At 43.3% G+C, this 26852-nt stretch overlaps 1 protein-coding gene across 12 annotated transcripts in view; it reads left to right on the forward strand.

The window, feature by feature from the left end:
* Positions 1-26852, forward strand: part of ABLIM1 (actin binding LIM protein 1) — a 289693-nt gene that overhangs the window by 65871 nt on the left and 196970 nt on the right. For 2 of the 12 annotated variants that reach the window (XM_087862681.1, XM_087862679.1), the window contains exon 1: positions 9476-10837. The exons of 2 other annotated variants lie outside the window; for them this stretch is intronic. In XM_087862681.1, coding sequence (XP_087718807.1) covers positions 10780-10837 — 58 coding nt within the window. In that variant the 5' untranslated portion in view covers positions 9476-10779. Of the gene's footprint in view, positions 1-9463; positions 10838-26852 lie in introns of those variants that run through there. 8 more of the 12 variants (XM_087862680.1, XM_087862672.1, XM_087862673.1 and 5 more) reach the window with 8 other exon arrangements.

Below are 26852 nucleotides of genomic sequence, written 5' to 3' on the forward strand. Positions count from 1 at the left end.
TCTTGACATTTATTCCTAGCCTGTCTGTTGAATTTCTTTTTATTTTCATAATGATTTTTATTTTTATTTTCATTTATTTATTTCAAGTAAGCTCTGTGGTGTGGAGCCCAGCACAGGGCTTGAACTCACAACCCTGAGATCAAGACCTGAGTTGAGATCAAGAGTCACACACTTAACTGACTGAGCCACCTAGGCGCCTCTACTAATGATTTTTAATTTCCCAAAACTCCGTTTTTCTCTGGCTCCTTTAATTTTTTCCCCATATTTATTCTGTGGGTACCATGTGTTCTCAGATACCTTAAAGGATATGAATTGAATTTGAGTTTGTGTTTAGGTCCTCTTCTGTTGCATGAATTAAATGTTTTCTCTACAGTCCTGTGTTTGTATTTTTGTCTTGGTCCCACTTTGTGCTGGTTGTTTTCCTTAAATATCTAGTCATTCTTAGTTGTTTTTTCATCCGCGTTAATGAACTAATAAGGAATTTTTTATTCGGGGGATTAATTTTTTTCTTTTGTTTCCTTGCTGGTGTAATTTTCCTCGGTAGTTGTGTTGGTCTGCATGTACAGGAAGTCTCTAAAATATAATCTTTTTTTTTTAAGATTTTATTTATTTATTTGACAGAGAGAGAGACAGCCAGCAAGGGAGGGAACACAGGCAGGGGGAGTGGGAGAGGAAGAAGCAGGCTCATAGCGGAGGAGCCTGATGCAGGGCTCGATCCCAGAACACCAGGATCACGCCCTGAGCCGAAGGCAGACGCTTAATGACTCAGCCACCCAGGCGCCCCTCTAAAATATAATCTTTAATATATTTAATATATGGATCTAAAATAGTTTTTACTTTAAAACTCACATACCAAGCAAAATGGCAAAATGATCTTTTAAACCCCGAAGGGAGATTACAGAATTTTATATTCATGTGAATAGGTTTTAAGAACCAAGTTTAAACATTGATGATATAAAGAATAGCTGAATTACTAAAATTGAAATGCAAGGCAATCTAAACGAGGGTTTATTAGATTGCATGATGCTTGTGGGTTTTCTCTTTCATAGTAAACTGCCACTGTCCCTGTTGTCTGGCTCTGTTCCTGTGACATCATGGTTTGGGTGCCCACGAACACAATGTCCAGGCCGTCATTAGAAGCCGTTGGCACACTCCGTGTGAAGCCAGAACGTCCCGACGCACTCACACTTGTTGGTGTCCCTCCCTCCTACTTGGGCTCAGTGGGCCAGCCTGGGGCTGGCTTTTGCCTCCTGGCTGTCCTGCTGTACAGAACACCTGTCTGGGAAGCCCAGGGCCGGCCCCCCAGGACTCGTCCACCCCATGCCCCAGGAGCATTTGCCCCCAGGCCCCAGAGGCCTTGCAGGCGGCCAGATTCCAGCTCTTCCTTCCAGCTCATACTTTTTAGCAACCGTTCATCTCTGACTCAGACTCTTTTATAAGAGGCACTTAAATTTTTTAAACACCCACCTCAGAGTGACCTTACAGAAGTGCATGATGAGTGGGGGTGGGGAAGAAGACAGGCTGTGTTGGTGGCCAGTGAGGCCAAGAATGTTTCGTCTCTGACAGCACTGACCAGAAAAGCAAACGTCTGACCTGGAACCCCGTTCTCCTCCTTCCTCCTCCAGGTTGCCCTGAATCGTGGGCCTGAGAGATTCAGATTATTAGGAATTCTTGTTCTTACTGAACCCAAACTGGATGAGTCCGCGTAGCACTAGGACTTAGTGATGGTGAATGACAAGATCCAGTCAGCGTGTGTTACAGGCTGAATCGTGTCTTCCCAAAATTCACACGTTGAAGCCTTACCCCCAGTACCTCAGAATGGGACTGTTTTTGGAAATAGGGCCTTTAAGATGTAATTAAGTTAAAATGGGATCATTTGGGTGGGCCCTAGTCTCCTGTGACTGGTGTCCTTGCAAGAAGAGGATATTTGGACACAGAGGAAGAGACAGCAAGACACACGCACAGAGAGACAACCATATGAGAACAGAGCGAGGAGGTGGGCATCTGCAGGCCAAGGAGAGAGGCCTCTGGACCCAAACCTGCCAGCCCACACCGTGATCTTGGACTTCTGGCCTCCAGAACTGGGAGAAAATAGATTTCTGTTGCTTAAGCTCCCCAGTCTGTGGTATTTTGTTGTTCCAGCCCTCCCAAACTAATAACAGAATCTGAGCGAACAAATTCTGATTCTTCCCTGCTGCCTCGGGGATGAGGACGGAAGGCAGTCTCTGGGGCCGGGGCAGGTGGCTCTGAGCTCTTGAGGTGAAAACCTGCATCTTTGACTTTAGGGTGCTGGTGCAATCTAGGAAAGGCTGTGACTAATCTTGCTGAGTTCTGAACTATTTGGTATCAAACATGGATCAAGATGTCACGGGGGAGATCAGAGAGCCTGTAACCAGGAGAATTTCACAGGTGTGCGAGAATCCTTGCGTGGGCTGTTCGCTGCGATATGCTGATGAGAACCAGTCGCTGCAAGTGATGGCAGTAAAAATCTGGGTGTGTTGCTTTGCCAAAGACTCTGACACCCCAGTGAGCTCTTGACCGCTGAGGTTAAAATTTGAAGTCCCTTGGTTTGGTTGTGCAAAGCTTCATGAATGGAAAGCGTCCTTTTCATTTTATATGGGGTTTTACTTCCCAGCTCTTGGTTGCATTGTCATTGTCATTTCTTTTCTTTCTTGGGGGGGGCGGGGCAGAGAGAAAGGGAAGAAGAGAATCTCAAGCAGGCTCCACGCCCAGTGCAGAGCCCAACATGGGGCTAGATCTCATGACCCTGAGATCGAGCCCAACATGGGGCTGGATCTCATGACCCTGAGATCATGACCTGAGCCTAAACCAAGAGTCGAACCCTTAACCAACTGAATCACCCAGGTGCCCCTTTCACTGGCATTTCTGACAGCAGAATTTTTTTTAAAGATTCTGTTTATTTTATTTGACAGAGAGAGAGCACAAGCAGGGGGAACGGCAGGCAGAGGGAGAAGGAGAAGCAGACTCCCTGCTGAGCAGGGAGACGGATGTGGGGCTTCATCCCAGGACCCCGAGATCATGACCTGAGCCAAAGACAGACACTCAACCAACTGAGCCACCCAGGCGCCCCTCATTTCTCATTTTAAATTGGCAGGTCTCTTGCTACTTTTCTGTCCCTGTTCTCTCTATCTAGTACTTAAATTTTTTTTAATAAGAATAACTATGATAAGTAGTATTTATATAAAGATTACTATGTACCAGGAACACCCCACAAAGGAGGTGCCATAATTATCCCCATCTGACAGGTGAGAAAACTGAGACACATATGGATAAAATAACCTGTTCAGACCACTCACCTGGTGCCTGGCAAACAGAATCATTTTAGGAGTTATTTAAAGGAACCCTGTGTAAATCAGAGACCCCAGGGATAGCTGGAATAGTTCACTTTAATTTATCAGTTTTTGTTACTCCCACTTTGGTCTCATCATGTTTTATAAAATGCAGCATCCAGCTTCCTGGAACCAGTGACTGTGGTGTTTATCCAGAATGCAACCCCAGACGGGATTACAGGGGCTTGGAATCATGGAGGGCACCTGGGGCTAGACCCCACACTGTAAGCTCAGCTGTGCTTTGCTAAGCAACAAAACTTTGAGAATGAAGGTCACAGCAAGCAGGACACAGCCTGCCTCCATCCTAATTTGAGTATAAATTTAACTTTTATCAACCAAATATTATTTTCTATTGATGGATGTAAAACGTCAGAAAGTTTCACTTTTCACCTTCCATTGGTGGGACTCTTGCTACCGTCCTGCCCCTATCTAGTACTCTAAAAATGCTAAAATAAGAATAAGGATAGGGGCGCCTGGGTGGCTCAGTCGTTAAGCGTCTGCCTTCAGCTCAGGGCGTGATCCTAGAGTCCTGGGATCAAGCCCCACATCGGGCTCCTCCGCTGGGAGCCTGCTTCTTCCTCTCCCACTCCCCTGCTGTGTTCCCTCTCTCGCTGGCTGTCTCTCTCTGTCACATAAATAAATAAAATCTTAAAAAAAAAAAGAATAAGGATAAAGATAAGAATAAGAGCAAGAATAAGGCCACCGCCACAACTGTGAAACTGTTCTGTAGGGCTGTGGGCGCTTCTGGTAAGAGCCGCAGTGCGTAGACCTGAGTGCGTTCAAGGACAAGGACAGGGGACCTGTTTGTTGGGGGCTGTGCGCTTGGCAGTTTGGGGAAAGTGCGTGCACGCTGCTCGGAGCGTGCGGCTGGTGTAACCCTGCCTTGGCTGCTCACTCATCCTGGGACTAGTCAGGAGCTCACTGCCTTCCTTTTCCTCCTTTGTAAAATGAAAAGATGGATAGGATGGGAATCTTTCGAAGAGTATGTTTTGTTTTCAGCTGCGGAACCCTTTCTCCAAAGAAAGGCTCATCTGGAAGTTCAGCAAGGGAAGCAGATGAGCCACAGATTCTTGAGTGGATGTTGGGGCAGGGCCCAGAATCAACCCTTCACCCCGATCCCTGAAAAGCCTGGTTATTCCGTATATGAGCTTCAAAACACCCAGACTAGATGATCTGAAGCCCCCGCCTTCACCCCCACCAGCTTCCACACCCTCCGCGTCTGTGTGCTCAGAGGTATGGAACACGGTGTATCTGGAGGCTTCTGTTTGCAAGAAATTATTGACTGCTAAAGGCAATTTTATCCTTGACCCCTTGCCCCAAAGGCAAGGCATCCTCAGGGTTGACATATTTTGAAAGGCTTAATGCATGTTGTTGTTTTTATTGTCTCATTAAAATCCCTTATACTAGACTTACCCTCTTGAATTTGGAACAGGGTAGAAAGATTTTTGTTTTGATTTTTAATTAGATTTATAAGGTTGTGATATATATAGTTACAAACTAGCCCAGCTCCCTTTGGATCTTCAAGTGAAAGTGGAAAGCAGGCAGAGACAAACCATTAAGATTTTCAAAGTCAATAAGAAAGTCTTTGGAATAATTAGTTTGCATGCAACCGTAAGTAAATGGTTGCTTGCATTAGAGACTGAGTGTGAATGTTTTACTGCCTGTCACTGTTGACTAGGCGGGGCCATACAGAATGTTAAGGGCCCCCAGAGTGAGCCGGGAAGTTGAAGGTGAGTCGATGGTTCCAGGGAGCTTCTCATCCTCACTGAAATGGGCCATATTTTCTCTTCCCGCTAACTTTGGATGCTGCTTCCAGAGAGGCGGCGGGCCAGCGTGGTCGAGGTACACGCGGCAAAAGGTACAGGGGAGATGGAATGATGTAGTAACATTGCTGAGACAGGTGTGTGTCTGCTGGGTGTGTATTCTGTTTTCCTCCCCTCCAGCAACAAAAAATTCCATCCCAAATGCAGCCCTCTGTGTCTAACACAGTCAGCAAATAGCCTCCATTCTCTAGGGGTGAGCCGAGTGTGCGATGCTTGGCAGTTGCCGTGGTCATCTATCCCTGTGGGCCAAATGGTAATTAGGGTAGAAATCCTAAAAACCCAGACTCTAGTAAATCATTATGATTTAACCTAACATTTGATCCTCTTACAGTGAAAGCGAGGTAGGAGCTCCTTATTCTGTAGTCATTTTCTTCCTTGTAGACTTTATCCTCACCGCTTTTTCAAAAGCACAGAAAGATTGGAATCCCCCTGTTCCTACAGCTTATTTGTGTCAAAGGAGTCACCGAAGAGAAATGCCTGTTACTTTTGCAGGGAATACAGAATGCCTTTTGAGCCCAGTGAAGGCAGGTGGGAGCGAGAGGCAAGGCAGACAAAGTGGATAAGGGGGCAAGGAGGTAACAAGTCCATCGCTATCTACTTCTTACCTATGGGAGGGTGATGCCGAAGGCTTCTGATGGCAACCACTAAGTACGTCCTGTTTCTACTTCTTCTCTCTTTGTTTGAAAAGGTTTGCATGAATAACATCCTAGATATTGGTTAATTGGCAGTTGTGAGTCCTTTCAGCAGGACAACAGGGAGAAGGCTTGAAGAAGTTCAGACTGAGTCATTGTAGCACACCTGACGATAGCACAGTGAATACGACACAGAACTGAGTTTGAGTCCCGGCTCCTCTGCCTGTAAACTGTGACCTTGAGAGAAGTTACTTTCTCTCTAGCCTTCATTTCCTCATCTGTTAAAGAGGTATTAATAACAGCCTTCTTCTCAGTACTTACCCTCTAAGGTTGCTGTGGGGAATCCAGTTTCTCTGTGCTGGAGATTTCATCTCCAATCCTTTTTGACAAATATTGGCCGAAAAAAAAAAATAAAGGAAAAATAAAAAGAAACAGAAAGAGAAAGAAGGGGGGGGCGAGAGAAAGAGAAGAGAAGAAAAAGCTGACAGAAAATATGGGTGAGTTTTGTTATCTCTTACCTCTTCTGATGTAGGCAGAGCAGGTGTTAGTGGCCCATTTTACAGATTTAGAAGACAGCTTGGCTCTTTGCCTAGGATCACTGGTGAGCTAGAGCCAGGTCAAGAACTTGGGTCTTCTGCTTCTCCCTGGTCTAGTAAGTGTTGGTTGGCAACTCCCACCTGAACGTGGAACACTGCCTTGTACAATGGGCACGAGGTGGGGGGAGCGGCCTGCCATGATGGTTCTCCCCTCACCGCCACCTTAGTGGACACGAGCATCAGCCAACAGCTGGGTCTCTTTGTGAATGAGATTAATTCAGGAGAATCTCATGAAAACAGAAAATGACTCAGAAAAAATGATTCTTTTGACATCAATAATAAGAACACTCCCTCCCCCACTCCGCGCACACACAGTTTTCAGTATTTAAGACTTTGCAAAAAAGCATGAGCAACCTTTGGGTATGCGATGACTCTTGTACTGCCAAATTCATGTTTTGCATTAACTCATCATCGTTTCAGGTGTGGAGATGGCTTTGGCATTTTCTCTGTTATGATGATTCTCCCTGAGCTGCTTTAATGTCTTGAGGAAGCTTTAGCATCCCGGGCACCGCCTCTGATTCTGACTGCTTGTGCCCGAGCCCCAGCTGTATCTCTCATGGGGGGCGGGGGGTGACCTTGGGGAATTTCTTTGATTTCTCTCTACTTCAGTTGCCTCATCTTTAAGATGGAGATCATAATGGTGTGTGCCTCAGAGGGTTCTTAAGAAATCGGTGAGGGAATCTTTGGTCAATGCCTGCAGAGTGAGCCCTCCGCACAGGTGAGCTATGATAGTGGTGGGGCTGTTCTGTTTGCAGTTTACGAAGCTGATAGACAGGACCATATGTAGTAGGCATTGCTATTATCTTAGTAAAGTCCAGAAAATTTCATTTCCAGTCATAAAAATAATTACATGGGATTCACCTGGAAATCATAAGCAGAAACTAGGTCTGCTAGCGCAGAGATACTTGTATGCTATAAAGATCCTTCTAGATTCAGCCACTGTCAAGAATGCTTTATGTTAAAAGAGTTCAGTGAACTGCGGGTTCTTTCAGTTCTTAAAGCTGATCCTTCCAGCGGAGCCACAGCTGAGCTTGGATTGGTGCCAACCATCTGGGCTTAAAACGAAGTATCATTGGGACCTAAGTTCAAGGGGAATGACAAATCAATTCTTCTCTTTTTTCCTGTGTCTTTCTAGTTAGGGTCTGGAAGGGTCTTCTTCCTTATTGAATACGACCTTTTAAGAAATGTCGTTTTCATCTTTCCCGAGGGAATCATTTTTCTTACGGAGTTCAATTTCTTTTAGGTTTCTTTCTCTTTGCTAACTTTGAAAGGTGAGGCCAGGGCCCTGTGCATGTTTTGTTACTGACACCTGCTGTTTCTCTCTCAGCTCTGTCATAAATCCCATTGTGGTAGGCTGCATCTCGTAGACCAGGTCTCTTAGCATAGTCTGTTGTAAGATGTGCTGTCTGCCTCAGAACGTGCAACATCTCTGTTACCAGAATGGTAGCATCACTGGGGACCATACCTTCCCTGCAGACAGAGCCAGGAGCCGTGGCCCACTGAAGCCCCCCAGACAGCAGAACCACATGTTCCCAGGCAGAACTGACCTGCTTCTGCATTCTGTGTGGCCTTGGGCAAGCAAGTCCCTAAATTCCTAAGGCTTTAAAATTTTTCATCTCTGAGCGCCTGGGTGGCTCAGTCAGTTAAGCGTCTGCCTTCGGCTCGGGATATGATCCCAGGGTCCTGGGACCGAGTCCCACATCGGACTCCCTGCTCATCGGGGAGTCTGCTTCTTCTGCCTGCTGCTCCCCCTGCTTGTGCTCTCTCTCTCTGTCAAATAAATAAACAAAATCTTTAAAAAAATAAAATTTTTCATCTCTGACGTTACGAAGTGAGTGATCTCGAAAATCCCACCCTAGCCCTCTCCTTCCCTTGAACAGAGTTTCCCAAACTCTGTCTTGGCTAAGTTATTATTTGTGCTGGGGTTAGGGTTCTCTGTCCAAAGAAATTTAGGAAATGCTTCTTGTCTTATTCTTCTCTTACAGAGTCACAAGGCACACATGCATGTTAATGTCTCTGAGGAGTCCATGGTTAAGAAACCTGTCTAACAATGCTTAATCAAGCATTTCTCAAATATAGGTGAATATGCAAATTAAAGCATTTTTATTCATTAATTTTGCTGACTGACAATTGCTTTCCTGGGGAGAGTTCTGATGGGTTCTGAAGGAGAGGCTTGTGCTCCAGGTTCCTAGATGATTGAGTTATGTAAGGCAAAGAACACACAGCAGTCTCTCTGATTTCTTTTTTTTTTTTTTGAGAGAAAGAATGTCGCACTCAGGTTGGGGGTGGGAGGGACAGGGAGAGAGAGAATCTTAAGCAGGCTCCAAACCCTGCACAGAGCCGACTTGGGGCTCCATTTCAGGACCCTGAGATCATGACCTGAGCCAAAATCAAGCGTTGGACACTTAACTGACTGAGCCACGCAGGTGCCCCAGTATCTCTGATTTTTAAATGACCTTGCAGAAGTACCATTGCCATGTAATTAGAAAATGGTTATACGTTTTATACAGTTTTTGAGCAATTGGTTTGTGGAGTCTAATCACCAAAGTATTCATGCTTCAACTAACAGAAGTCAGATCTGGGGCTCATGGCTTCGAAGGAGCTGCTTTACTGCCCAGCTGTTCGCGGAGTCACAGTTTCAGTGTAGGCTTGCCCCTCCACCCCGGCAGCCCTGCCTTACGAACAGCAAGGAACCCGTGCAAGTTGCTTTTCACTCGAGCCCTGGATTAGCTCCAGGAAATCGTGGCGGCACTACACGTGGTTTCTTCCTCCCCCTTTCATGTCAAATCTGCTAGGAATCATAATCTGAGATTTCAGGGGAGTAGGAGAAACTAGCTCCCATTACATTTGAAATGAGGCTAATGAGAATTTAAAAAACGCAGTTGTGGAAGGCTTCTATTCCATCTTTTAGTAAGGCTCCCGAGACACTAACGAAAAAAACATTAGGGTAAAGCATGAAATCACTGCCATGAGAATGTTAGGCATTAGGCGTAATCAGAAGATTTCAATCAATGTGACTGGCCTTTCGGCAACAGCTGACATAAGACAGCTTTGCAGATGCCAAGCATTTTATCAATGAGTGGTCCAGTTGTGATCCTTTGTCTGGCGCCTGGTGCTTCGGCCAAGTCAGGAGGACGTTATCAGAGGCACAAAGTTCCAGGCAGTGGCCTGGGCTAGGAGGTGGGCGGATGGGGTAATCCAAAACAAAACAAAAAAAGCCACCTAGATGAGGAAGAAAGTAAGCCAGGGACCTGCAATTAATCAAACTTGATGTTGAAACAATGTGATCATGTAGTCTTTCCTTCCAGTGGGTAGGTTATAGGCTTTCTATTAAATTAATATCTCAGAATGGGCGCTGGTCCTTGTGTCTTAATTACAGGAATTAAATGATTTACCCTCACACATAAAACAATTATGCCAGTTTCCTCCGACCGACCACTTAGCCAGTAAATGTATCTGAGGCTGGGGATATTTGTCCTAAGTGTCTTTTCCCATTTAAACTGTATCTTCGTAATGTTTCCAATTTGCAAAAGCCCTGGTGTTCAAAAATAACTGGGAGAAACGCTGGACTGTGGGTGGCGGGTAATCCAACCCAGCATCAGGGCATTCCTGACTAAAGGAAAAAATGCCTCTTTTCCTGAGCCTTTCCGGATGAGGTCATTGTTTTCAGACAGCCTGTAGCTAATATAAACGGCTCAAAGTCCACGGCTTGCCTCAGACCAGTGTTTTGTCAGAGAACCACATCCAAAGCCGTGAGGAATTGTCAGGCTGATAGTCAAAGGAACCTGCTCGAGTTATAACATTTTTGTTAAATCCTTGTATTCAAAAAAGCAATAAGCGCCCATCTGGTGAGATAATCATTCACTAAGTGAAAAAAGGCAGAAGGCTTGGGAAGATCAGTCTTTTCTCCTTTTGCCTCATGTGATTGAGTTATTGTGAAATGACAGTGACCAAAATCTGGATTGTGGATTGTGCCGAGTGGAGGAAAATCCAAGGAACATTCTGGGCGTGCCTTAATGGCGGCTTCCCAGAAAGGATGATTTTCTGCAGGTGTGATGTCAGTGAACCGGTGTGTTCTTAAGAGTGGTCTTCAGAATTGGTAGGAGACAGAGTGGGGAGAAGAAGGGGGCGAGGACTCTGTCCACGAGGAAGGAGCTAGAATCCTGCGGGAAACTTCTCGTTCTTCCTGAGTTCGCCGCGGCACACCCTCTGGGTGGCACACCCCTCTCTGGAGTCCAGCTCAGCCCACGAACTCCTGGGAGGAAAGCCAGGGCCCCAGCCTTCCCTTTGAGGAGTGGATGCAGTCCTTCCGTGCGCGCCCAAGCCAGCCCGGGAAGAAAAGCTGAAATCTTAGCTCTAAGATTCATGTGTTTAGTTAATGACCTGGGAACAGACTGAGTTCATGGAGGCTCGTCACGTGGTTGAAGACAACCAAGGTTGGTTTGTTCATTTTGTAAACTTGGCGCATGTGCTGCTTGGGGTAGACCATGCTTTAAAGACGGGGAGAGAGTGCAGGGGCATTTCCGGTGGTTGAACGAGTTTTATGCTTATTACAATATGTGAACACTATACGCGTAACCTATTTTTGTATGAACTACATGTCTTCAGTAGCAACATATTTAAAGATATTATTAATTTAATGGGGTTTTCAAATCGACATGACTGTTTTGTAGTGGGAATCCAGCTAAATTAAATTCAGTTAGGGGCACCTGGGTGGCTCAGTCAGTTAAGTGTCTGCCTTCAGCTCAGGTCATGATCCCAGGGTCCTGGAATCGAGCCCGACATCGGGTTCCCTGCTCAGCAGGGACTCTGCTTCTCCCTCTGCCCCTCCCCCCATGTTCTTTTTCTCTCTCTCTCTCTCAAATAAATCTTTAAAAGAAGTAAATTAAATTTAGATTGGTCTGTTGGAACACCCCCAAAAGAGTCTTCAGTGACAGTGAATCCTGTGATTCCGTTTCTGCTCCTGTGCCCTTTTTTTCTTTTATGCCCCATTTCCATGACGATACTTCCGTGTTAACATAGCTCTGAGATGAATTCTTTCCTCCTGATGATGTAGTTTTTGTGCCCCTCCATGGGGCAATTGGTGCTTGGAGTTTGGACACTGTCCCTAGAAAGCATCCCCTATAGTTGTGTTTTGTGGGAGTTTGTTCCCTGGAGAGGCTGGCTGCAGGAGGGACCCAGCTTTTCCTGCTCAGCATCCCCAGGGACTGGCAGACAACACCCCAACTTCAGAGGTGGCCCGGCACGGTCTTGCGTGCTGCTCCATTGAGACCAGCAGTCGAGTCGCTTCATGCTGCCTCTTTTGATACTGGGCCCTTTAAGATAAGATATTGTGACTTACTTTGGTTTCAGGAGAACAGGCTAGCGGGTGATTCCAGGTAAGGCAGAAACGCTCTGTAACCTCCCACCTTCACTTCCCAGCTCTCTGCCCTTCTCAGTTTACCAGGACCTCCACTGAGCTGGCGTTTGCCTTCCTACCAGGACAGGTGGGACTGGGGAGACTAGCCCTGCTGGGCCTCACATGTACACACTTGTTGAGAGGTACGGAGGAACTGCAGATTGGCACCATCTGTAATTGATGAATAATTCATGGTGACTTCTTGTGCCGGAAAACTTTCTCCTGCAAATGAACATTTTGAAAGACAATGCTCATTTAAAACTCCGCATGTGTTCCATATTCTTTATTGACCTGCCTTAGACATTTACTGGGAAGACAAAAGTTGGCAAACATCAGAATAATAAAATGTAAAGCTGATAGGGGCCCCGTGTGGTCAGCCAACTCTGTCAAAACTTGTTCCCCCTTATTCTTTCTAAAGGGTAACATCACCTGATGTTATAAAAGGCTTCTAGATGCTCGAATAATGTCTAGGCTCTCCTCGAAGATAGAATCTGAATTTTAATGATAATACTGTGCATCTTAATTAGTATTAATGTATTACTAGTATTTAGAGTTGGAAACCCAGATTCGATGGCTTTTCCTAAATGAAAGGGATAAAATTAGAATATCTCAAGATGTCTGCATGTCTCTATTTGAATAAACTTGAAGCCCTCTGTTTTCCCCTGCACTGTAAAAAGAGTGGATTTTAGTTTTGATTTCCAGGAAAGATAGGGCAGGTTTTAAAAAAATCTTACGTGACAGATTATAATATAAGTAAACAGAGTAAGCCATATATCTGATTATATTTTTTTGAGGTCAAACTGGAAAAAAAAGAAGCCATCTTTCAAAAGAATTTCATTTCTTTTTTCCGTTTCTCGACTACGCTTCCTTTCTACTCATGGCATATTTTTAAGGGATTTGGAGTCTTTCCACTCGCCGCCAGCTGGAATTTACAGAAAGTGTATCCCTGGAACACTCAACAGTTGACTTGAATCTCGGTCATAATGAAATTGGAAGACTGGCAGATTATTCTGAGACTCAAAACAGGCACACCTTATGTTTGAAACATAAGGACTTTCACTACTCTGCATTGTTTTAAAAGTGTTCTCCATTGGGAAAATTGACGATCTATTTCAATTACCTACTTATTAAATAGAAGGATATTCTGAATGGATCTATAATGAACAAGTTGGACCACCCTTCAGCTTTGTCTCTTATTCCTGTAGCTGGTCCTTGGTGCCTTACAGCTTTAACAAAGCTTTCCCTGTTCACCCATCCCTCTTTAATAAGTACATCATTCTGTCCTTTCTCTCCTGGCACACCTTGAAAGCATTAGCTAGTTAGATGACTGTTGATTTACTACCTTCTGCTCTAAGCGATATGCTTAGAGCTGGTGTTTGCATACAATTAATAGTCATTTAGGCATCCGAGACACCCAGCCTTCTCTTTTATGTTAAAATCTAACTGTTGGGGCGATGCTGGCTCAGCTGATGGAGTGTGGGATTCTCCATCTCAGCATCGTGGATGCCAGCCCCGCGTTGGGCGTGGAGATTATTTAGAAATAAAATGTTAAAAAAAAAATCAGATTGTTGACATGTACTTCCCCGTCATAGCATAACTTTAAAGGTTGGGGTGATTGTCAGGATATCAATTCAGAATATTGGGACTAGGATTTTGCAGGATTTATCTCTAAATGCCGTCCCCTTCCAAAAAGGGGGGGGGAAATGCAACATGCTGACGAGCACTCCTTTTAGATTTCATCTGAGAGAATGGAATGCCAGACAGGTTTTTCTGCTTTAAGAGGCAGTCACAGCTGCCACTGCAAATGAGCTCTGCCAAGGCCAGTGACCAGTGGGTCAATTAGAGCATGACATTGCCAGGGACATGGCCAAGCAGTGGGAGCAGGCTCAGGGGCACCGGCTGTTGGGTTTTCATAGAATGGTCAACAATAGACTGAGCTTTGAGAGGGCTTGTCTCCGTCTCCCCTCCCCTATAGTCGAGGCTTGCAGGCTCCCTCTCCTGACTGCACCCTGGTATCTTGACCACCCTCGAAGGCCACGTATCTTGAGGATCTTAATGGAATAGAAACCCCCCGAGCCTGGTATTACTCTCCTTTGTAATGCTTTTCATGGGACTCCTACCTCGCGCTGACACGTGAATTGAAGTGGCGGAGACCTAGAAGGTGAACTAGTACCCTTAGGAAAAAGGTCACCGCATTAGGGGAGTGGTATTATTTTGTGGAAAGCCCATCTCTGGACTATTTTTAAATGATTTAAATGGTCTGTTTCCCCGATTCTCCCTATGTAAGGTGGTGTTGGCGATGCGAACCCTGAACAGATTCATGAATTTAATTAGCCATTTTACTTTTGAGGCTCGTGGCCTCACCCATGTCTTTATTATTATTATTTTTTAACTTTAAAGGAACTCTCACTCTAATAGTCTCTCTCTCTAATTGGTAGCTTCCTCAGGGAGGGTCTGCTGACGTGTCATAGAGCCCTCCCTGGACTTGGCATTAAAACAGCTCATTAATGTTCTGTTTGTTATCATTAATTTACTAAGCATCTTTCAGCAGGTGGAAGGCACTGTGCTAGGTACCATGCAGAGTAAATCCCTATCATTTAGAATCTATAATCTTGGAAGGATCACTGGCATGATGTGCCAAAGATGAGCTGAGCAAGTCACCTACATGACGGATTAATAAGCTCCTGAGCAGGGTGAGGAATGCAAGTATAGGAATATAAGTTGTTAGGGGAGGTGGTCACCTCGGGAGACGAGGATGCTGGCTGGGGAAGGCCCAGGGCCTCCTTGGGATAGAGATGAGCCCAGTGGTTTCAAGGGCACCATCTGACCACAGATCTCATCTCACCATGGCTCTAGCATGAAGGAAGGTTGCCTCTTGTTCTCCAGAACCATCTCTGCCCCTCCTCACTGCCAGAGCCACAAGGGATTGGGAATTTCTTTTCCCCTTGCTAAAATGGTATTCTGTGGTGAATTTCAAAGTAATTTTTTTTTTCCTAATGTAAACCTATAATTTCAGACTTGCAGAAGGAAAGCAGCTTCCCTCTGGACATAGTGTCAAGCTCTTGAGCTCTGGAGGCAGAGAGATTTGGTTCCCATCATGGCTTTGATACCTACTAGCTGTGTAACCTTGGGCAAGTGTCTTAAGTTCTCCAAGCCCGTCCCCACATCTATAAAATGGAGCTAATAGTACTGTCTGCTTTATAAGATCATGAGTATTAAATGAATATGTTTATGTTTAGAAAACCCATGACACAATACCTTATTTGTAATAATGAATGACTTATATAGTTACTGGTTCTAGTTCTACCTGAGAAATGTAGATGCCTCCAAATTATTTATTTTGTTGAATAGTGCCTTGGAATCCAAGACCTTGGTTCTAGTTTGGTTAATTCAGTTTTTTTAAAAAAATTTTATGTGTGTATTTTATTTATTTTAAATTATACAAACCATACAAGAATAAGCTTTCACTGTAAAAATTTCAAACAGTATATGAAAGGCAAAAGCTTCCCTTGACCACCATCCAAACCTAGGGGGTAACTACTATTATCAGTTTTATTTATTCATTTTATTTTCATCAAAGCAGTTCATGTACCTAGTTTTACAAATGAAATAGTGTCTTCTCCCATGAGCGGGAGACAAAAGAATGAAAGCCAAGGATTCTAGAGTTTTTCTGGCCCGACTTCCTAAGATCACCCATTACTCCCTGTTCCTAAGTGTGGCTCTTTATGTATGTATTCCATCGTTTCTTCTGACTCATGACACATTACAGTTTTTGAAAGTTTGGGGTGCCATTTCTGACCTTTGTGTTTTAGATATTATCTGCTGTCGAGAGTATAGGAGAGTTAATTAAATCCTGACCTTCCTTTGTCGTCAATCAATAGATAATGTCTACCATGAAAAAAATACATCAAGAGATGGCCATTGAAGCATCTTATTTAGGGAGATGGAATTAAGTACCAGAATAGATAGCTAAAAAAAGTTGAAAGAGGTTGCCTCCTCTCTCTTATCCCATTTCCACCTACAGGGACAGGGACCTTCCAGCTTGGCACAGCACTGCATGTGGGCATCCATGAGGATTAGTCTCCGGCCAGAGAGAAGATGAGGAGGGGAAATGGAGGTGTAACTCCTTCCCATGAAAGACTGTCAGACCTGTTCAGTCTTATCCTTCACCCCTGCCTCCAGTGGTACCTGGTGCCCCCAATCCCAGACCCTTCCTGGTTTGCCCTTAGTTGACCTTTCCCTCCAGCTTAACTTACAGCCTCCCCACTCTTTGCAGATATCATTCATTCACTTTCCAGCTTCTAAAGCTGTGTCCATGTCTCTTGTCTGCAGGTGTTCCTCTCGTTCTTTTGGGGTTTTGTGAAGACACAGAGATAAACACATGATCAAAGCACTATGTTTTAACCAGAAGCATTTCCTTTCCTACAGCAGAATTATAAGTTCTTTGATATTAGAAACTGATTTTTATAGCTTTCAGAAATCTCCATCATGAGCACATAGTAGGTGCTCACTAAATCTTATTGATTAGTTATTTCTCTTTTGTTCTTTGGCTGGCAAGGGCCATTTATGTATACTACGTTTAACAGTATAGTCACGTAAAAACCATGTCACTAAAAAAATTCCAACCTTTTCATTTTTGCCTTTAAGAATCCAAGGAAGTGTAATTATTAGCAGTCAGTATTTTCAGGCAGGGTCAACTTGTATCAACTACCTATTGCTTCTTTATACTCATAATTCAGAACCATAAAGCAATGATCATTCATTATGTTTCATGAGTCTGCATGCCAAGGATCAGCTGCTTTCTGTGGCATTAGTGGGCAGTTTGGCAGACTTACTCACACATTTGGAGCTAGCTCTGGTCCATGCATCTCTCACCCCCCTCTTGGGACCAGCCAGTTGTCACAGGCATGTCCTCATCACAGCGAAAGAGAAGGACAAGAGAGCAAGCACAGACGCGTATGATCTCTTGAGGCCTAAGTTCAGCACTGACGCACCGACACATCATCCTTACTCTTGAGGCCGGAGCAAGTCACGTGGTCAAGCCCAGTCTCCATGGGCGGGCATTGGAAAGTGACACGGCAAAGGACTTGGCTACAAGGAGGGAAAAATTAGGGTCACCGTTGCAGCCTGTCCCATGCTGTGGCAGTCGCATTGGTAAGAATGAACCCTTTTTGACACCAAAATAAAAGTCTATGCCCTGTTAACCTGACAGAATTTTTATTTTTGATTTTTAAGAAGAGAAAGATAATTTTAACCCACAGGGAGCCTACTAACCATACTTGAGGAATGATCTACAGATGAAGCCAATGAGTAAAATGTATGGAGAACAAAAAGCGAAGAGAAGTTTGAATATTTTGTGTGACTAGCCTAACGCAAACTCTTTGTAAGCGACAAGATAGTAACTATTTTAGCCTTTGTCAGCCAATTGGTCTTTCTTGCAACTCACCAACTGTGATTGTAACACAGAAGCCGCCGTGGGTAATACACAAATGAATGGATGTGACTGGGTTCCAGTAAAACTTTGCAAAAACAGATGGTAGGCATTAGTGTGTAGACTACTGAGCTAGAATATTGAAGGACATAAGAAAGAGTCTGCTAAGGCTTTTTGAAAAAGGAAGAACTATCTCGAAGGCAGTAAGTGTTAATTTAGCTTAATAAGATATGTTTTAGAGAAGTCAGTAAAACCTGTGTGGTCATTCAACAGATCCATTTTCCCACAGGTTAATGGGGTTCAGACAGAGTGAAAACTCCACATTCTTCAACAATATTAGTCAGTACAAATCATTTCTGCCTCTAAAAGCCTGTTTGAAAGCATGCTTACTAAGAATGGTAATGTTTTTGTTTAGCTGGAGAAGGAGGGGGAAGAAAGGTTTAGAAATAAAGTACAAGAAATACCGAATTAAAATGATTTGATTTTATGCCACTTAAAAAATTTTATTTGACCGATGTGATCTAGATTTGTATAAGGGAGCTAAGGGGATTAATAAGGATGATTTATTTTTAACTGTTACGAATATGCAGGATTCAAGTGGACATTTTTCTATCTCAGTTGTATTCCGCTTAGAATTACTTAGCAATCTTCATGGTTTTTTTCCCCTATATTTGAAGATAGAAAAAAAGCTCAGAATACTGTCGGGAAATGAAGGATCTTTCTTCCTCAGAATCTTCAGTACCTGTGTATTCATTTACAGTCAGCCTGTCGGTAGCCTTGGGTAGAGTTCTGCTCGTTAAACTCAGATACAGAAGTTTGGAGTGTAGCTTTTGGAAAGGCGGTAAAAAGGAATGCCCCTTGGATAAGAGTCTCAATTCTCTTAAATGTTTCCTAAAGCTTCATATCTTTCTTGAGTGTTTGTTTCTTGGTTTCTCTTTCCTTGTGGAAGATGTCAAAATATACCTGGAAGGTGGGGACTGGAAGGTATTGTTCGATTTCACTCATTTCACGATAATTTTTTTAACTCCTGCTTCATGCCGATTACTGTCCTAGGACCTGGAGTTAGCACAGTTGAAAAAGCCGATCCCTCCCTTTGTGGCACACAAAGAGCTAGGACATGGGGACCACAGCATGTCAGCATGCCCCCGGGAATCCCGGGGGGGAGGGAACCAGCCTCCTTCAGAAGTTAAGAGGGATTTTTCCCAAGGAAAATAAACTCCCTCCTGATTTCACGATTAAAATCAAACGGCACCTTAAAAGGATTTAGAATTCTCTTCATAGTCATTACCTCCGAGGTTGGCGATAAAATTAAAAGAAATCCTTGGGAGGTTTTGAGAACATAATCATTTGAAAACCCCTGAGTTTCTTGGAAAAACACCATTTTCCCAGGTAACATAATCCTGTAAGTCCACTCTCGCTGTTACTGATGATTATTTTACATTCTTATGTAAGATACATTTGTATACATGTCTTCCTTCTCCTTGGAAAGTTCTCTTTCCTCTACGTCAGTTACTTTCCTAGTGTTTTGTGTTAAAAATCCCCCGCAAAACATGTTGAGTCCTAACCCCCAGTCCCTGTGAATGTGACTCTATTTGTCTGCAGGGTTTTTGCCCATGAGCAAGATAAGGTGAGGTCATTAGGGTGGGCCCTGATTCAGGATGACTGATGTCCTTATAAAAATGGGAAATTCGGACACAGAGACAGAGACAGACACAGACACGCAGGTAAAATGATGTGAGGACTCAGGGAGAAGACAGCTATCTACAAGCCAAGGAACACCTGAAGCCACCAGGAGCCAGGGACGAAGTGGGGTACAGAGTCTCCTTCTCAGCTCTTGGAAGGAACCAACCCTGCTGACACACCTTGAGCTCAGACTCCTCGCCTCCAGAACTGGGAGACAATACATTTCTGTGATGTAAGCAAATCAATTTGTGCTACTATGTTAAGGCAGCCCCAGGAAGCAAAAACATTTCCCCAATGCATAAAGTCGTCGTGAGCATTACAGAGCTGATGTATGTAGATAAACATGCACCTTAGTGGCTCTCACCCAGGATGATTCTGTTACAGTGCGGGCTTCTGCCTGGGGGGTACCAGTGTGGGGCCGTCTGCCCAATGACGACAGCTCTCCAATGACTGTGGATACCTAGCTACCCCTGAGACACAGGGAACATCTGGTTATCACCAAGCGGGTAAAGAGGACTTGCTACGGTCACGTGAGAACCATGGAGAGAGCTGTGTGTTCACGGAGCAAGGGAGCCACAGAGAAGCTACAAGAAGGATCACGGCCAGGATATGCCAAGAAACATCCTAGGATCCAGCCTTCCAATAAACTTGCAGATGTTCTCTCTCCTTATGAAGATGAAATATTTATATTTAGTCCCTTTATACGTAGTCCTCAGAGCATTCATATAAATTTCTGACTTTGAAGACTTGGTGGTTGTTTTTCTCCCTCTTTCACACCCATATTCACATTAAGAGTAACAATAATTAAGATAGCTAAAAATATATACATATCCATCCTACATGCTGCAATGTGTGTGTGTGTATGTATACATCCCACAGAAGCAGATAATGCATACTTTATGAAGGCATATACTTCACGAAAGAGGATATTCAAAATGGCCAATAAGCATATGGAAAAAGTCTCACCATCATGAGTCATCAAAGTGCAAGTTAAAACCCCAATGAGATACCATTATTCATCTATCAGAATGGCTAAAATTAAAAGGACTGATAGCACCAAGTCTTGGCAAGGATATGGAACAACTGGAATTCTGCAATGCTGGTGAGAGTCTGAACTGAACCAGTCACTTTGGAAACGTGTCTGCCAGTACCTTCAAACGCTAACCCATGCCTACTGTACCCTAGGTGTATACTCAAGAGAAATGGGTATGTGTGCCCACGAATGGACACATACAGTAATATTCATAGCAGTTTTATTCCTATTAGTCCCAAACTGGAAAAACCCAAATGTCCCAAACCAGGAGAATGGATAAATTAGTTGTGGTTGTGGTGCGCTGTTTAAAGGGAATATTACCCAGAGTGGGAGGAACTACTGAATTAAATAGGCATTATGCTGAGCAAAGGAGCCACAGAAGACTACATACTGTGTGAATTGTCTCGAGGTGCAAAAGCAAGCAAAACATCTCCTATGATAAGTCAGAACCGTGGTTACCTGGAGGAAGGGGTTTGCAGTATTGACTAAATACAAAGGAACCTACTGGGGTATTAAGAATGTTCTAGATCTTGATCTAGAGGGTACTTAGATGGTTGTACACATATAAAAATTCACTGAGCTCTGTACATGAGATTTGTGAACTTTACCATAGATGTATTTCAATAAAAAATTTAACATTAGAAATTACATTATAGGGGCGCCTGGGTGGCTCGGTCATTAAGCGTCTGCCTTCGGCTCTCTGGGATCGAGCCCCACATCAGGCTCCTCTGCTGGGAGCCTGCTTCTTTGTCTCTCACTCCCCCTGCTTGCGTTCCCTCTCTCGCTGGCTGTCTCTCTCTCTCTGTCAAATAAATAAAATCTTAAAAAAAAAAAAAGAAAGAAATTACATTATAATAGATTTGAATGACATGGGGAAAAATTCTGATAAACAAAGGTTGTAAATTGCACATATAATGTGATTTGAACTAAAAATATTTTGTGGGAGAAAACTGAAAAGAAACATAGTAACATAGTAATAGTGGTTTCTGGATGGTAGGATCATGTCACTTCTATTTCTTTATGGTTTTCACTGTTTCTCAAATTTTCTCTAATGAAGTATATCAGAAATGGAACTATCAGAAAATCAAATGGAAGAAACTGTAGCTAAAAAACTGACATAACGTGACCCTCAAATATAAACCAGGTTTGCAATTTTAGGGGTGAATTAGCAATGCAGAGATGGGTGAGTTCATAGGGTTGTGGAGTTACATAGGGCTTCGCAGGGCAGTCAACCCAAGGAGGAGGGACCACGTGGAGGGAAAGGCGTGGTTGAAATCAGGGTTGGTGGGTGGTCAGTTAACCTAGTGTGACGTTTCTTTCAGCCTGTCTTTGTTTCTATCTGTTCCATGGATTCTGTGGACCTTCAAGTATCTTAATTGCTTTTTCAATGACTCTAACGTGATGATCTTTTAAACCATTTGTAATTCGTATTCTTAAAAAGCTCTTTTTCTCTCCTTTTACATCCGTAGGCATTACCATTTGCTCTGTTCTCTATTTCGAGGCTGCCTTCCCCCCACCCCCAGCTCTGCTTCTCCATATGCCAATATGAGTTTAAAAATTGTGCCAAGCAATTCTCTCCTTCTGAAAAAAAAAATAAATAAAAGAGCCACAGAAACACACACACACACACACACACACACACACACACAGCTCCAAATGATCCATCTGTCCTGTTGAAGACATCCACCACCCACTTCATCCTTTTGCGGGCTATTTTTGTCTGCTTTGTCTCGAGAGCTCCTATATTGGAAGCCTTTGCAGAGTACTTTGGTTTCCACCAGAAAATGAAAAGCAAGGCACTTTGTTTTTCTGTTCTATACCTATTGCAGGGCTGTGTACAAAGAAGTGTTCAATAAATGCTGATCGAATTGCCTTTATATAGATCATGGTCTATGCTACCTTCGGATTTTCCTGGGCACAGTTTTATTGATGGGTGCACATTTATAATTATGAAGTGGATTGTGGAAAGGGTAATATTCTTTAGGATCCAATATTTTTCTAAATCTGTTCTCTGCAAAACTGTATCCTCTTAGGCAAGTTTCATTACTACATTTTCAAATTATCTGCGATGAATTGGAGGATGAATTGAAGCCTTCTATGAGTGGTGTTTTTTTTTTTTTTCTCTCCTTTTCTTGGCAAGATAAGTAATAGCATTTTGCTGTGTTACTGGAAATTTTAATCAATAAAATGCATGTGCCTTTAATTAGAATGCTAGGAAGTACTACTGAGTTGGATCATTTTGGTAATGCAGTGAGCTGAGAGGTTCAAGCATTTATGCACAAAGGGTCAATTTGAGTAAGTAGAGGCTAGATGGGCAATTCTAATATTTTTCTCAGAGAACCTACCAGAAGATTCATTTTAAGGTCCAGTGTTCATAAATATTTGTGAAGCATCTCCCCCAAAGCAAACACAGAAATTTGTGAAGTAAATATATATATATATAAATAAAGGCCACCTTTACTTTCAAGAAGTTCATGGTCCAGTGACTTTTTTTTCTCTTCCATCTATTCCTATGGCTCCAGCCTTCACTCCGATGGACACTCAAAGGTGCAGCTGCAGCTTTGACTTTTCCGCTGAGACTCAGAGGAACATTCCCATTTGTCTGCTAGACACCACTTTATAGATGTTATGATGACATCTTAAACTCATTATTATCTCTGAAATTAGTTCATTATCAGCAAAACTCAAATTTCTTTCCTGTGTCTCTTGTCTCAATGGCTGTACTTTTTTTTTTCCTAGTCACTCAGGCTCTGTTCTTTGGAGTTCTCACCAAACCCCTCATATCACAGATTTATTTCCCCCTTAATAAGTATCCACATTTGTTTTCTGGCCATTCGTCCATCGGAGTCAACTCTTGTAAACACTGCCCATCCTCAGTGTGTCTGGGTGTATGAATCCATGCAAGAAAGGGAGGTTCCATGAGGTACTTTATATTTGTGGGAAGATGTTAGAACTGTCTTGTGTTCCTTAGCGACTAACAACTTTGTCTCACCCCACTTGTCCCATGGTTAGTCAAGCTTATCTGTCCCTCTTCCCAACTCAACCTGGGCTAGGTGCTCTCCCTTGTCTTCCTTCTCCCACGTGTTGATGTGTAACTGACTCCTTTCCCATTTCCACTCTCTTTTTTGATTCAATACTTCCAGAGACAGACATCTCTTCCTCCCCTGAGCCCTGCCCCTTCTCATTTGGCACAGTGTGAAGTCTTCCTATCAATACTGCCCACCCAGGCAGCCCCCCAAATCATGGCCTGCCCCAGTCAATGACATGGTATCAACAACAGTAAGCTTTGCGACTCCAAAAGTAGGTATTGTATTTGTTATCAGTTCCAAAGTTCATGGAGTGGGTGTTTACCATGAGGTAATAACACCCAGATTATGACTTATAGCATATTAGAAGCTATGATTTTTGCATCAGGGGAAATATTAGAAGTAAAACTTAACAGGGAAACATGGATGAATTTCAAAAAACATGCTGAGCACAAGAAGCTTAGAGGCAAAGGGGTAGAACCTGGATAATCTATGTTTATGAAGTTCTAGAATGTGCAAAAAAGAACCGTGGTTGTCTCTAGTGTGGAGGTGGGCATAACTGGGAAGGAGCACAGGGAACTTTCTGAGGTGATGGAAGTATTCTATATCTTGATGGAAATGTGGGTTGTATGGGTGAATGCATTTGTCAAAACTCATTGACTTGTACACCTGAGATCTTTGCTTTTCACTAGATGTAAGTTAGACCTTAATTTTTAGAAAAGAAACAAAGTTTAGGCAAAAATTAGAGAGTAGCATGTGTAATAGGATCCTACTAGTGGTTAAAGACAGAAGATTTATAATGTGGATATAAACCATAATATAATGGAGAAAGGACATGTTCTTCTATTCGTGGCACACAAGAAAATGTGATAAACTTTGCTCTAAAAGTGCTTACTAGTATTACACACTTAATTGTTGGAATTGTTGGGAATGCACGGACGCTTATGCAGTGGCTCAGAGCAGAGATGCCATAATTAAAATCTGATTTTACAAATGAGAAAGTATGAATCTTTTATGTGAAAACTGCCAATGCTTCTCAAAATCTTGCACCCCACCACCTTCCACCAGTACCTAAAATAAAGCAGAGTTGTTTGGTTGAAGCTCGGTGGGTAGGAGGGTTTACGCCGAGGTTTGAAGTCCCGACTGCATGATAGGTCTGTAAGCATGTTTTCTCTTTTTTTCTTTCATGTGTGTGTGTTGGGGGGGAGCAATAGAGACAAGTTCTTTCTTTTCTTTTCTTTTTCTTTTCTTTTCTTTTCTTTTCTTTTCTTTTTTTATAGCTAGTTGCAAATGTTTGAAATTTGGGAGATTTCACATAAAAATCTGAACATCTGGCAATATTTCGCCTGCATTCCAAAGTAGCAATCATTGTCTGGATCTGAGTAGTGGCTTCTTCTTTAGGGAGGGACTGTACTTTACACATATCCGAACTCTCACAAGTATCTCAGGACAAACCTATGGCCTCAATTGTTGTTTTAATTTCTATTTTTAGTCCTATGAGTCTGAATTTCCAGCCTTTGAGTTAATATGTATAGAGCCCCTCCCAGGGACTAGGAACTGCTAAGGCTTTAGTACATACATAGAGGAGATACTATTATTATATCCATTTTACAGACAAGGTAATCGAGGTTGAAATAAGTGAAAAACTCACCTGAGGTTGCCCAGCACTGAGTAGTGGAACGGGGCTCTGAATAGTTTTCCTGATTCCAGAGCCCAGGCATGCATTTACCCACCACATTGTTCTTCTTTATGTATTTTTAACTTTGGTTCATCCATTATTTAGTACTTACCTCTGGTTAGTTGAGTTCTTATTAGTTTCCTTATGATTTATTTTGATAGACTAATCCCCGGTCTCCAAACTCTCTTAATTTTGCATCCGAGCATTAAAAAAGTAAAACAACACATATTTATGTATATTATTTGCTGATAAACAATAAACTTGAACTGTATTAATGTTGTGTACTTTCTAAAGCATATACATACTTTAAAATGTTAAAGAACGAGACCATACATATATATGATCTAGAATTTTCTTTCTACATTGCAACAGATTATCTTATAGCTATTGCATACTCTATTTTGATAAACAGGAGATGAAATGACGCCTGGATGATGATTCTTCCTGAAAGCATCTTTCACATCAAGAGACTCCCAGTATTGTATCCAATAAAATTGTCCCTTCCAGATCAAGGGTGCCATGAAAGTCACCAGACCAGCTCAGACTATGAAAAGACAAGGGCAGGTTCCCCTTTGTTAGAAAAATCATAGTCCATCTGGAGCCACATTTAAAACACTGCGTTCTAAAACCTTGTACAGCCCTGAAATTCCAAAGAGTCAGAGGCATCTTTTATTCATATGAAGTTCTTGGATCTGTCTTTGGGGAATTCAGGTTCTCTTCACACATCAAGTTCTGACTGTGGGTTTCGTTTTAAGGGGAGCAATAGCCCCTGGGTCTGTTTCTCAGTCTGAGGTGTGGGGGTTCGTGTGGCGTGTGTCACCCCCTCACCTCTCAGGACAGCTGCCGTGATGAACGCATTTATGGTTGTAAAGTACTTGGACAAAAACAAGTGCTGAGAGAGGCGGTTAATACTGAATCAGGGTGAAAGGCGCCTGTGGCTGTGTGCCAAGTTTTCCCAGCGTTCTGACCCTCTGAAGAAAGAATGGCAGTCAGCAGACTGTTCGGAAGCATTTTTTTTTTTTTTTTTTTTTTTGTGCTTGCTCAAAGGTAGTGCCATTTTATTTCTCTAAATAGAGTTGTTCATAGGTGGATGAATACGTTCTTCCTTCTAAGACCTTCTCTGTCTCCTGACCTCCCTTCCCATCGTCAGGTGTGATGTAAATAAAGCATTCTTCCAGAGCATCCTCTCTTCGGATTGTTCTTTTCTGCCTTCCCCCAATCTGCTTATTTTCTTTGTTAAGGTTTTTCTTTGAGGTTTAGCTCAAACTTCGTATTTTCCATAATCCCACCAGCACCAGGCTGACTCAGTCTTTCCCTCCCATGCACTTTCATAGTATCAGAGCACGGCATTGAGAGTGTGCTGGGGAAACACATTTGACACCCCTCCCCTGCGGACTCCCTAAGGGAAGCGGGTTTTTGTGTGCCATTGTTGGGAATAGAAATACATAACAATTGTCCCTGTGAGAGGTGAGACACAAGCCACTTGTCTTTCTCGGAAACGCATTTTCTTTAAGACAGAAAATTAAGACGTACCACTCACCACATCCAGAATCTCTGAGCCAAGCCCCCAACCTCAGACCGCTCTAACTCTACACTGGGGTGGTATTTACTAAGTTGGGCTGCAGTTGGGCAAATACATGCCTGTATCGCCTGCCAATTTACATGCCCTTTGAGGGCTCCTATCTCATTCACTATGAAGGCAGCTAACACCTGACCTGTCTCATTGTAGGTGCTCAGTAAATATTTGTAGCATGAAGATAGATCCCTTAAACAAAGGATGGTGAAAAGCCTGCAGCTGATTTTATCAGGCATCCTGTTCTGTTCCTTATCTATCTTGCATATTTCTTGTGACTCTAAACTATAAGGAGTTCCTCTTTGAAGTTCAAGTCCAGAGGTGAATGATTGCGGAAAAAGACCTCAGTGAGCAGGAGGCCCTGCTTGCAGCACAGTCGGGAAATAGATTATTTGGGGATGGTTGACGGCTTCTAGTAAACTGACAGCATGAGCTTTGCCAGAGTGCGTCGGAGCTCTTCCGCGTTGAGATCGATGAATTATAAATACTTCAAACTGTGTCACTGGAAACACTTCCCTCTGTATTTTTCCTCTGGGAGGGCTGGGGAGGGGAGGCTGGGGCGGGGAGGCTGGGGCAGGCAGGCGCCGTGCACCTGCTCTGGGGCCAGCAGCTCCCTCAGCGGGCATACT

Source organism: Ursus americanus, chromosome 6 (assembly GCF_024610735.1).
Source record: "Ursus americanus isolate L20-20 chromosome 6, mUrsAme1.1.p, whole genome shotgun sequence".
In the NCBI taxonomy this organism is placed as follows: domain Eukaryota; kingdom Metazoa; phylum Chordata; class Mammalia; order Carnivora; family Ursidae; genus Ursus; species Ursus americanus.